We start from the raw sequence: 13738 nt of genomic DNA on the forward strand, positions 1-13738 counted from the left end.
CCTCGTCCACTTCTAGAATAAGAATGAAATGAATTGATTATGTGAACAATTACAATCGGCTATCAAGTTAAAAACATAAAAAAGTAAAATGATCACTTTAAAAACTTGTAAGCAAAAATCAACAGCCTTTCAAAAAAATCCCAAACAATTTCCTTCATCGTTTGACTAAAATCCGGCTCGAAGGACTAAATGTTCCTCTCTCTCAGGTTAATAGAAGAGTCCGGGTGGCTGTGGCAGCTGCGGCAGATCATGCAGCTGTCGGGAGCCGTGCTGGACCTGCTGGATGTGCAGGGTTCTTCTGTGCTCATCTCGCTGGAAGATGGCTGGGATGTGTGTGCACAGGTGGGTTTATTACACCATTAGACATTAACCCACACAAACATACATTCTAATCATAATAGCAAATAGGCTCAAAATCTTTGTGTTCACGTCCCTATTTAACATAAACACACACAAACACATTAATTCTAAAAAGATTACTTACTATACAGTTTAAATTTACTTGTGACATTTCTAATATATATTATGTAAACATTTGTGAAAAGTAAAACTATTTTTGTTGTTACGAGATTAAGAATGATATGTTTTGTTGTATCTCTGCTATTTAAAATCCTTTTAGAATGTGTCTTACCTCACTTCTAATTGTGTTTTAATGTATTATTATCACATTATTAAACTTTACAGATATCGTCCTTAGCGCAAATCTGCCTAGACCCCTACTATAGAACATTAGACGGGTTCCGTATCCTAGTTGAAAAGGAATGGTTAGCGCTCGGTCACAAGTTTCAGCAGAGATTAAATATAGCTGCAACCCCGCAGCAAGGCTTCACACCGACCTTCCTGATGTTCCTGGATGCTGTTCATCAGGTATTTATTGTACTTGTGTTATATTATTGGGACTGAAATTTTTAAAACTCTTGGGCTTTTAGTAATGTTAAGTAATGTTCACATTTTTTTGCATCAAGCCACTTAAATTTTGAGGTTATTCTGTTCAGTGCATATTCAATACAGTCATCATATAAAGGAGACAATTTAGGAATTTCAAGAACAATATTATGGCACTATAATACAAAAGATTGCTCAGTGGTGGTTCAGTAATGAGGACCTCGGACGGATGATACTAAAGATTAATAAAGGCAAAATAATAAATATGAAGCTAACAAAAAGTTAGCAAACCACCTTTTGTTGTCCTTATTGCCTCTTGTATGTTAAAAACAGGGAAAATAATGTTTTCTGTGTATTTTTTGACCCATCTTTCTATAATATAAACTACAATTTTCCGAATTCTAGCTCCAAAAGCAATTTCCCCTCGCGTTCGAGTTCAACGACTACTACCTTCGTTTCATCGCGTACCACAGCGTGTCGTGTCGGTTCCGAACGTTCCTCTTCGATAATGAAGCACAAAGAGCTGAACTGGGCTTGGCTCCAGATGAGAGGAGACCGGATGCTGGCAGATTGGTAAGTAAATACATTGCCAAAAGTATTTGGCACAGCGTTTCATTCCTATTGCATATCTTTCCGTTTCATAATGAGTCTCTATAAGAAACTTACAAAATTCTTTCTGAAAAATATACTCAGGACAATGTTTTTTAAGACATTTAGGTACTTAAGAGTTTTTGACAGTTATTGATGTAAACTTTGTAATTTTTTATGTCATTTTAACTGTCAGATTCACTACATATCAGAATTTTATTTAATCTGCCTTTATCTTATCCATAATATAAGCTAGATGGTTGTTTGTAAAATTAAATGTTTTCTAAACGAATACTAATTATTTCCTAATATGTCAGTCGCAGATGATGGACTCCACTAGCGGGTGCACGGAGGGCGGTTGTGAGGAGGAAACGCGAGGAGGGCTCGGCGTGTTCGAATACGCGGAACGATTGCACCAGCGATCGCCGATCTTCTTCAATTTGCTGTATGCGCCCGATTTGGATAACCCGGTACGTTGCTATGGTAACAGGGGATAGGAAAGTTTCTGTATTCGGGGTGTTTCGAAAGATGATTATCAGGATTTTATACGAGCAATTTTGCTAACGTAAGAAGTAGATTTTATACGTGATATTTCGTTCTTTTACGTGGTCGTAGATACAGGGTGTTATTTTTTAATAAGTATTAGATGTGAGTGTTTTCTATAATTATTGTGATCCGACTTTTAATGAAAAAAATTGAGGGTATATGGAATTTTATATTTTGCACATTGCACATACCTAATTAACAAGAAACAACATGAATATTAAGGTAGATTTATCGCATGTTTCACGACCATATCTTTACACATTATCCATGAAAAATCGAAAACACACTATATTGTTTATTACAGGTCCTCCGCCCCGTCTGCGCAGTGTCGCGTCTCGAAGTGTGGGAGTACTACGTGAGCGAGGAGCTAGCGCACGGGGCGCCCTACGAGCCCGACCTGTGGCCGGCGGAGCCCGAGCCGAAGCCCAACAGGCGGCTGGTTACTGCCGGGTGAGATAGCTATTGCAAAGTTTTGGCAGGATTAGTAAAATATTCTTTTGGCCATAATTATAATAAAACAATAGTTCAAAAGTGTTTTATGCAACTTTGAATTGTTTCATTTGCCTGGTTTCCCGGACAAGATAGTGTGGAAATTTTCGATGGGCTCTGGAGGGAAAGTACTTGAAGTAACATAATAAATTTCAATTATTTCATTTTTAGTTAGTTCGAACCATTGTATTTTCGAAAATCTTCAAATTCAATTCTATTTCTTTTTAAAAATACAGGAATGTTTCCTTTCAGCAAAATTCGCTATCTTCATTATCTCAACTTTCCCTCCAGAGCCCATCGAAAATTTCCACACTGTATGTATGAGTGACTATTAGTGTCACGTCTGTATAAAACAATTTCATAATCTTTGACATTTATATAAACTGTGTGTACAACAGATACGACTCAGTGTCGCGCTGCATGCCGGACGCGTTCGGCGGGCTGCTGGAGCGGCTGCGGCAGCTGGAGCTGGAGCTGGGCCACCTGCCGCAGAAGTGGCGCGTGCGCTGGGACCAGCTGGAGCTGCCCAACACGCTGGAGCTGCAGGTGCGTGGGGAACTATATAAATTATGTTTTTTCTCCTAGTGGCAATGTTTGATATTTATTCAATAATTTTATATTGACGAAATTTTATTTTTCTGTTTGTAATATTTATTTAGCAATTAGTTAATTAATTTTTAAGTTTTATCATTGTGAATTTTTCCCATATTTCATACATTTAATAATTTATAGCACATTAAATTGCGTGCATTCTTTTTGCGTACTTGAATGCGTGCGTGTGTGTTTTTTGTGTATCTGTTGTTGCGTGTATGTTTACGTATATGCGTGCGTGTGAGCTCGTCTGCGCGCTCGCATTCATGCGTGCGTACTTTATGCGTACGTTTCTTTGTTTATGTATGTACTTGCGCATCTATTTGCGTATCTGTGCGGTCGTATGCGCAGGTCTGGGTAATTTTTTGTTGTTGGATACTATTTTTGGCGCGTTTGCTATTATAGACACACTATTTGCGTATCAGTGTGCGTGTGCGCTGGTTTTTAACTGACTACAAAAAAAAAGGAGGAGGTTATCAATTCGGCCGGTATGTGTTTTTTTTAAATGTATGTACACCGATTACTCCGAGGTTTTTGAACCGATTTACGTGATTCTTTTTTTTTGTTCGATGCGGGATGGTGTCGAATTGGTCCCATAAAAATTTTATTCGGATAGGCCCAGTAGTTTTTATTTTATGGGCATTTTTGCAAATGCAAGTTTGAAGTCGGTTGTTTTTAACGCAGCTATCACTTGTGCGTGTTATTGTTATTGCTGACGCGTGTATGCGTGTTTGGTATTATAGACACACTATTTGCGTATCTGAGTGCGTGCGCGCTGGTTTTGCGTGTTTTTTGTTGTTGCTGACGCGTGTATGTGTTGGTATTGCAGAGAGGGGGTTCGGTGTGCGCGGGCGCAGTGCGGCGCGCGACCGCAGCGGCCCACCGGCGCGGCACGCTGGAGGTGCTGGTGCGCGGGCGGCTGGCGGCTGCGCCGGCCGCGCCGCAGCACCGCTGGGCGCCCGCCGCCGCCGCCGCGCCCGCGCGCTGCGACCACTGCCAGGACCTGCTGTGGGGGCCGCTCGAGGTATACTCACACCTGTAGGGAGAACCAGTCGGAGAACCAGCACAAACTATGAGCGAAAAAAAAATTAAGCGAATGAAAAGCAACGAGAAAAGCAGCACGAAGCACGAGCCAATAGAAAGAGATTATAAGACATTTCAGCATCAAATTTTTTCCATTTCTTTTAAAATTTAAATTAAATATGTACACTCCAATATTTATTTAAGTTCTAAATATCCAATACTCTATTTGGAATTTATTTTCGTGTTTACGTATTTGTCTCAATAAATCAACTTTAATTTTAATTACTTTTATATAAAAATTGTGTTAATTACATTGTAATCTTGCCTTAAAATTAAAAATAAAAAACAAACAAGAATGACACTGTTATACAGGGTTACTTGTAAAACACCAGCAACCTCGCAGGACAAGATAGCTAACATCATGAGTAACAACATTTGTTCTACGATTTTTGATTATTGTTAGATTTTATTTTCATACAAAAATAAATATTCATTTCATTTTCCATCTGAATATTATAAACTCTACGCGCATCACAAAAATTACGTAAACAAGAAGCGAACGAGAGGGGGAAGGGGGCGTCGCGTCGTCCTTTTGATTATGAATAGAACATAGACTTACAAATGTTAGGAGAGTACAATAAAAGCTTAAAAAATCATTTAAAAATAATTTATTGCGTTATGCCAAAAGTCGTAGAATAAATGTTGTTACTTATGATGTTAGCTATCTTGTCCTGCGAGGTTGCTGGTGTTTTACAAGTAACCCTGTATACCTGTATGTATGTGTGTATGTGCGTGCGCAGACGGGCGTGCGGTGCGTGGACTGCGGCGCGGCGTGCCACGAGCGCTGCGCGGACGGGTTCGCGCTCGCCTGCACCAAGTACAAGGCGCCGCCGCAGCCCGACCGCGACGCCAACCTGCCGCCCGCCTCCAGTCAGTTATAAATCATTATTATTGTTAAGTAGGTTTCCGCTCGCGGCTTCGCCCAAGCAGTCAAAAAAAAAAACCCGCATAGTTTCCGTTCCCAAGGGATTTCCGCGATTGCGTCATTTTCCCGGGATAAAAAGTAGTCTATGTCCTTTCTCGGGTATCAAAATATCCCCATACCAAATTTCATGCAAATTGGTTCAGTAGTTTAGGCGTGATTGAGTAACAGACAGACAGACAGAGTTACTTTCGCATTTATGATATTAGTATGGATGTTTTAGTAATAGTTAACTGTTAAATCCAATTTAACAAATTAATAAAAGTTTGTATAGAGATATTTTGATACCCGAGAGAGGACATAGGCTACCTTTTATTGCGAAATATGTACCACGGGCGAAGACGGGGCGGACCTCTAGTAAATATTAAGAGGTGTCGAGGGACACCTAAATAGACCCGTCCGATTAGGGCCCTTCTGGCCTCCTCCACTCAAGCGACAGCTCAAGCCGAGGTTCGAGATCCCCGTAGCGGGGGGACGCCCTTGTGCATGTCGCTACCAGGGTGAACCTTCAGTTCACCCCCGCGTCCGCGTTAAAATGTAAAAGCCCTTCTGGCTAACATTGAGAAACACCTTACAAAAAAAAAAAAAACCTAAATAGAACAAAGTTGCTAAAATTACTGGCTTAGGTACTTTCTATTAGAGAGAGAGAGACAGACAGAGAAACACGCGCACGCACAACTATAGCAAAATTTGTCGATACAACTTTTCGTCTAAATTTTTCCAATGTAGCATTGCAACCCGCGATAAGATAGCAAAAAATGTCGTTCCATCGGATTTTTTTCTGACAAAAAAAAAAATCATTATCACAGGAATGTAAACTGATATTGTAACTTTAGTACAGAAGTTCAAACTTGTCCTTGTATATGGTTTAACGGTAAAACACGTTCTGTAATAAGACTTAGTGATAATATTTTTTAGACATGGGTCTATATTCCGTGTTTTATAATAACCCGTATTTATTCTTAGGTGTAGCGACTTTGCAGTCGAGTTCGCAGCAGTACTACGAGCAGTTCTCATCTAACGTGGCAGAGAACCGCACGCACGAGGGGCATCTGTATAAGAGAGGCGCATTACTCAAGGGATGGAAACAGAGGTTTGTGAAGAAATACCGAAAAACAACTATTTTTTAATATGTATCATTATCATTAGCCCAAATGTTCAAACTGCAAAAATACAGGCCGCTCAGGAATGTTTTATTTACGTATAGGTTTTCAGTCTTCATTTACTAACTAGCTGTTTGCCTGCGTAAAAGAAATTCTCATATTAAGGTGGATGTTCCGACCGTCCCTCCATACATTTTTGATTACCTCTAAACACTTAACACAGACACTATTTCTTTAAAACTAATCATTTTATCACTTCTCTATAATGAAATGTGTGCGCGTTCGACCTTTTTAATCAATAATTTACAATATTTACTTAGAAAAACAACAGTAAAATACCGGAAAAAATTGACACTTCTACAGTAGTGTGCGTGACTTTTGCCAAGCGAAACACGACATAAAGCACGACATCTAGCGCATAGACTATATACTTATTACAGATCTAGCGCGTCAATGTCTAAACGAAAGGCGATGTTTAGACATAAGACGCGCTAGATGTCGTGCATTCGCGTTCGTTATCTTATACATAATGAGCATAATTCTAATAAATCAAAGTTCTATGTAAAAATTGAGTAATTTCATTTCCAATCGTTCAAAGAAAATAACAATAAAATAAAATAAAACTAATGACCTTAGAAACTATGTTTTTTTTTGTAAACAATTTATTACTCATTATTGTTCGTCCGTCGTAGGTCTGTAAACTGTATTGTACACTGAAGGTAAATGGTACTGTAGGTACTTTAGTTCGGCGTCGTCGTCGGCTTGATATAAATTACATTCTTGATTTCATTGACACGCGCTATGATTTGCGCGCGGAATTTCTTGTGTTGTGAATTTATTTTTGTATGCTATGCATTTTAATTGATTCAAATTGCAATGTTTCTCTAGTATGCATTTGAGACTATATTGTAAATTGTAATAATTGATCGTGGGTATAGTAATTAATTATTCTAATAACGCAATTAGTAATATATGTATTTTCGGTGGGATTCAAAACAAAAAATTGGCCCGTGATTTTTATGAAATTTCACCACATTGCAAATCACATCAATCATAGTTCATACACATGTATGACGAAAGTGATTAGTATTGTGGCTAACATTGACTCATCAGTTCATCACTGAAACCAGTGATAAATCAGTACCTATATCATATTGTGTTTGAATATTTTTAAACAATGATATAAGTATACAATTATTATAAATCGGTAAACTATCAAAGTAATCACAAACTTGCAAACATTGGTAAAATGTCCAGTAGTTTATGAGCCTATTCATTACAATCAAACAAACAAACAAAGTTTTCCTCTTTATAATATTAGTGTAGACAAACACTATGAATACGATCACGAATGCAAATTCGGGGATTTTCTAATTATTGCTAAATAATAATTGAATTCGTTTTGAAATACTCTATAATCTTTAGTGTATAAATATTAAATAGACATTTATAATGTGGTGCTCATTTTTTTTGTACTGCTAACGCTATTGTAGGTACCTATTTTCGTTGTTTTATTTCAAGTGAACACGGCCATACAATTTTGTCACGAGCCGCCTATGATTGTAGGTACTTTTGTTAGGCTCCTTCGTCGTCCGCGTCGCGTCGGCTCGAAAGTTCTTGATTTCATTGTCACGCGCTATGATTTGCGCGCGGATTTTCTTGTGTTGTGAATTTATTTTTGTATTATTATTATTTTTTATTTTTTTTTATTTTATTGATTCAAATAAAATATTTCACTAGTATGCATTTGAGACTATATTGTATTATGTATAATTTATCGTAGGTATAGTTATTCTTATAACGCAGTTATATTTTCGGTGGGACAATTTGACCCGTGATTTTTCTGAAATATCACCACGTTGCAAATCACATCAATCATACACATAACACACGTATGACGAAAGTATAGTGGCTAACATTGACTCATCAGTTCATCACTGAAACCAGTGATAAATCAGTATATCATATTTTATTGTGTTTGAATATTTTTTAAACAACGATATATACAATATTATTATAAATCGGTAAACTACCAAAGTACTTCCGAATTTTCAGACAGACAAACAAGTAGTTTGAACACGCAGTTTTCTTATACTAGTAGCAAAAATCAAAACCATAATATTATGTTTACCTACTATATTTTACTAAAAGTCGAGTGCGTCGAAATCGTAAATAATAATATAATGTTTTTCACCTTCCTGGTTATTTTCCCATAGTAAATAGTGTTTTAGGTTTGTTGTTGTAGGTAGGAATAATAATAATTATTCTTACTTGTTGGTTATGAAATGTATATTGAAATAATTTACTTTTACAAATCATTAGTGATATTAGTTTTGAGTGAAAATGCTTGGATCAGCATAATATTATATGGTACTTCAAATACATGTTTTGATAAAAAAACAATAGTGTAATAAAATAAAACTGCGTTTTATTGTAATCAATGTTGACAGTTTTAAATTCCAAAATTATTGATCAATAAAATAGTTTACACCAACAAATATAACTTTTATTTTTATAACCATCGTTCATAATATAAACCGTAGCAGGTGGCGTTTTGAAGTTCTGTCTACTCATACAGAAAAATGGAAAACTTGTTTTTTTTGTAAACAATTTATTACTCATTATTGTTGTTTGGCTGTGTGTTTGGCAACTCGAAGCGTGGTCGTCCGTCGTAGGTACTTTTGTTCGGCGTCGCGTCGTCGCTCGTCCGCGTCGGCTTGATATAAAACATTCTTGATTTCATTGACACGCGCTATGATTTGCGCGCGGAATTTCTTGTGTTGTGAATTTATTTTTGTATGCTATGCATTTTAATTGAATCAAATTGCAATATTTCTCTAGTATGCATTTGAGACTATATTGTAATAATTGATCGTGGGTAGGTATAGTAATTAATTATTCTAATAACGCAATTATATTTTCGGTGGGATTCAAAACAAAAAATTGGCCCGTGATTTTTATGAAATTTCACCACATTGCAAATTATATATTATACAATTACAATTACAATTATTATAAATCGGTAAACTATCAAAGTAATCACAAACTTGCAAAATATGCTTTTCCGAATTTTCAGACAGACACACAATTTTATTAGTTTGTTTTAGCAAAGTAGGTACCTATACCTATACGCTTACGTCGCGCGTCGCGTCGCGTCGTCGAAAACGGTGCGCCCAGAAACAAACATACCTACCTAATTCAGTTACAATCCTTTTTTTGTTCCGTAATATATTGTATTCTAATACGATTTTTTTTATTCGTCGGCCAGTTCTACTAGGTATAAAAAGATAAAATTGAAATATAATTATTGTAGCGACAGCCATATGTTACTATGTTTTCGTAAATATGTTTTTCACCTTCCTGGTTATTTTCACATAATCTTATATACATATAAATGAATCGCAAAATGTGTTGGTAAGCGCATAACTCGAGAACGGCTGAACCGATTTCGATAATTCTTTTTTTATTATATTCCTTGAAGTACGAGGATGGTTCTTATGTAGAGAAAACGTAAACATGTACCACGGGCGAAGCCGGGGCGGACCGCTAGTCTAATATAAAAATGAATCGCAAAATGTGTTGGTAAGCGCATAACTCGAGAACGGCTGAACCGATTTCGATAATTCTTTTTTTATTATATTCCTTGAAGTACGAGGATGGTTCTTACTTCTTATGGAGAGAAAACGTAAACATGTACCACGGGCGAAGCCGGGGCGGACCGCTAGTAAATAATAAAATAATAAATAGTGTATTAGATTTGTTATTGTATCTTGTATACCTACGAATAATTATTCTTACGTCTTGTTGGGAAATGTTCAAATACCTACCTATTGAAATAATTTACTGTTACAAATCATTAGTGTTATTAGGTAGTTTTGAGTGAATAGGCATGGATCAGAAATTCAGAATATAATATGCTACTAACTACTCAAATACATACACGCCAAACTTGTTTTACATTCACGCCATCTAGAGTTCAATCTTTATCATTTTTGTATACGTCTGTGTGTGTAAACGACCCTGTATGCAATGACAGATGTTAAAACGCATGGTTTTACCGAATTGGGTGGATTTTAAGGCAATGATATGACATATTTAAATAAAATATAATATTCAGTAATCGCCATGACTATTCCTACGACCTTAATCTTTTCCAATTACGCAAAAACTCAAATAAACTAGAAATGTAGAATTCAGCGCCATCTAGCGGGACATTGGCTGGGAACAGATCGTAGCAATCACCTTAATCAACTCTCAATTAGGGAATAACCTTCTATCCCCAGACACGACCAGTGTGCCTAGTGCGAGTTTTCATCGAGTACGAAACGTTACTATCGCGTCTGCGTCACAGCGAAATTTGTATGGGGAATCAAAGCTTCCCCATACGTCCGCTAGGGGCGCTGTTCGATTTCCCATACTAATTCGGCTGTGACGCAAACGCGATAGTAACGTTTCGTACTCGATGAAAACTCGCACTAGACACACAGACGTGAAAAGATAAACAAACACAAAACACACTTTCGGACTTATAATATTCATATTGAGTTGATGGAATTAAGTAAAGATTATAATTTATACCCCATAAATGTATGTAACAGTATTGTAGTAAAACGTTTTTCTAAATATTATAGATGGTTCGTGTTGGACTCAATAAAACATCAACTGCGGTACTATGACGCAATGGAGGATTCTCACTGTAAAGGTTTTATTGGTAAGTTGAATTTACTTTAATTATTATACGAAATATGTTCCTATTATATTATAAACGATTCAATTGTCATTCAATATACGAATTATGAACGTATAAAAAATTATACATTGATTGGTGAACAGTCTATCCAAACGGGCAGATTTTTATGACAATTTAAAATATAATATTCAACCACCACAAAGTGATAATAAGTAATATTATAATGTTTAACGTCACGAATATATTGTAACATAAAAATTATTGAATGATTAATTTCTAGACTTGGCGGAAGTGATAGCGGTATCGCCGGCAGCGGCGGGTCCTGCGCCGCCCAAGAAGTGTGACGATCGATCTTTCTTCGATGTGAGTGCTCTGTTTTATAGTTTATTATTATTTTATTTAGTAAATTATATTAAGCTATTGCATAGTTTCTATCGCGGGCCTTGAGCGCGGGGACCGAATCGAGAAATTCCGTAACGAAAAAACCTCACGCTCCCCACTCCGACGGGCGGAGGTGTGGCTTGAAGGCATAGCATGCAATAGCTTTACCGCGGCAGTACCCGAGTGCCACACGTGTTTTATACAGATGTTGCAGACACAGTTGTGTTTATACGATTGTAAATATGTCAAGATATTATGATATTGGAAGGTTTAAAGATACAGTATAGCTTTTAAATTCAGGAAATAGAGTGCTTTGTAATAATAGCGAAAACGAAATATAATCGATATCCACTTTATAATATTATGTGACAGTCTTTTCTAATTTTATAATATTGTGACTGTTAATCTAAACTGATCTTCTGTGCAAGCAATTTCATACCCAAACCACAAGAATAAAAAAAAGTTATAAATTATAAATCAATTATTTCTGTTTCAGTTACGAACGAGCAGACGAACATACAACTTCTGTGCTAGCGACGCGAACGCTGCGCAGGAGTGGATCGAGAAGTTGCAAGCGTGTCTGCAGTAGAGACCTCGCTCCTAACTTCACGCATCACTTGTCCTAGCGTGACACGTCCTAATCTCTCCTAGCGTGACACGTGTCCTAATCTCTCCTAACGTGGCACACCGTGTCCTAATCTCTCCTAGCGTGGCACACCGTGTCCTAATTCGTCACAAAAAGCTTTACATTAAACGTCATTGTATTTACTTGTTCTCGTTATTATAATAAAGCATTTTACGGCATTTTTGGCGACTATTGTTTTGTGAAGTTTCAACGTATGTTGGTTGTTGTAGGTAAATTTGAATTATATGCGATTTGTAGTACGTACGTTAGTACAATGATTGATTTTGATTTGTTATTACATTGCCAACGAGCTATATAGTTTTTTAGGTTGATTTTTCAATTGTATCGTGTTATCTCAATAATTTTATGAGATTGTATTGTACCTTTCGAATAGTTTGGACGAAAAAGCTGTCTTAAACCAGTGACAATTAACGCTCACCTAATGAAATAATCACAGCATTTTAATTTTTAATGCAACTAACCCACAAAGAAAGCAGACACAGAAATGACGGTGACTGAATATTTTATAGTATTACTGCAAGAAACTAAACGTTCATCTGGGAGTTTAATTTGTACCTTAGTTCGTAATAGTTGACGACAAATATATAAATATTATTGTTACGTTGAATTTTTGTAAATATTTTATTAATAATAATAATTCCTAATTCGTTGTTGTGTAAAGACTTCTGTTCCATTATTGAGTTACGTTTTACTTGTAACCGCTAGAGCATTGATTTTATTTTCTTATAAGTGTATTTATGACGGATTCCATTAGCATCACGTTATTTATCCTTTATATGTGTAAATACATATATAAATTACTGACGTAGAAGCGGTCTATGCAAACAAAACAGCAGTTAAAGCAGTTCCGCGTTAGACAAAGATGGAATATACATTTAAACCATTGGCCGAAAAGAGTTAGCAACGTCGACTAAACGCAACCAAGCTAAATTAGATCACTTCAAACGGAACGTGTATTTACCATTGAGATATACATATGGAGACCACACCGCCTACATCACTTATGTTCCGCTCAACATACGCCATATGGCGTAACTGCACGCTCATTTTTTATTATGCCTTCGTGTGTGTTACGATATTGCACAAATAATACGGAAAAGTGCAAAGGAATAACTTTCATCGGTAAGTACCTAACTAGATAATAATTTTTAAAACTTAGTTAGAGCAAAAAAAATGGCGCACAGTTTTTGTTCGTGGTGTCTCCTCTATACGTAGTACTATTATCTCAATGGTATTTACGCGTGTGCCGCTTTCAACGTCAGTTAATATATGTATTCTAAGCTTTATATTAGACGTGGCTCGCTGTAGCGTGTAGGTGTCGTTTGGGAATCTCAGCCGAGCCCGGTTGTTACTCATACATTAATAATTTGTACGTTTTGTAAATATTTTGTGTTGACATATCAGTGTGAACCGACGCGGCATTTTGTTTCGCCGGTATTCGAATTGTATGTGACGGGCGAAAGGCGTTAAATGTTCCGACATTGTTGTTAAAACACTCGTTTTGTTGTGTAAATATTATTTCGTATTTGGCATTTACGCCGCGTCGGGCGGAGCGGGTTATGGCGATGCGATGGTACGCTTGTCGAAATTGCAATTTATTATTAAAAAAAATATTTTGAAGTGAAACTTCTTTAGGCGCGTTGGGAGTTAAATTTTAAGGTGGCGTCATGGCAATATCGTCTATCGTATCTTTGAATCTTGCCAAAGAAGTTTCACTTCTGATACGTGTGCTCGGCACACACGCCCTTTTTAAACTCCACTCGCCTTCGATTGTTGGTGCCAAAAGCACAAAGGTGCACTGAAATATATTGCTC

The 13738-nt window shown here is 36.8% G+C and overlaps 1 protein-coding gene across 1 annotated transcript in view; it reads left to right on the plus strand.

Annotated features, from left to right (window-relative positions):
- LOC123701313 (myotubularin-related protein 13) overlaps window positions 1-12996 on the plus strand; it is a 69363-nt gene extending 56367 nt beyond the window's left edge. Inside the window, exons 29-40 of the mRNA XM_045648738.1 lie at window positions 207-342; window positions 685-867; window positions 1291-1458; window positions 1791-1943; window positions 2324-2469; window positions 2907-3054; window positions 3929-4123; window positions 4923-5052; window positions 6071-6197; window positions 10839-10918; window positions 11178-11260; window positions 11775-12996. Coding sequence (XP_045504694.1) covers window positions 207-342; window positions 685-867; window positions 1291-1458; window positions 1791-1943; window positions 2324-2469; window positions 2907-3054; window positions 3929-4123; window positions 4923-5052; window positions 6071-6197; window positions 10839-10918; window positions 11178-11260; window positions 11775-11867 — 1642 coding nt within the window. The 3' untranslated portion in view covers window positions 11868-12996. The remainder of the gene's footprint in view (window positions 1-206; window positions 343-684; window positions 868-1290; window positions 1459-1790; window positions 1944-2323; window positions 2470-2906; window positions 3055-3928; window positions 4124-4922; window positions 5053-6070; window positions 6198-10838; window positions 10919-11177; window positions 11261-11774) is intronic.
- Window positions 12997-13738: the final 742 nt, after the last annotated feature.

The sequence above is a fragment of the Colias croceus genome, chromosome 21 (assembly GCF_905220415.1).
Source record: "Colias croceus chromosome 21, ilColCroc2.1".
Taxonomy (NCBI): Eukaryota; Metazoa; Arthropoda; class Insecta; order Lepidoptera; family Pieridae; genus Colias; species Colias croceus.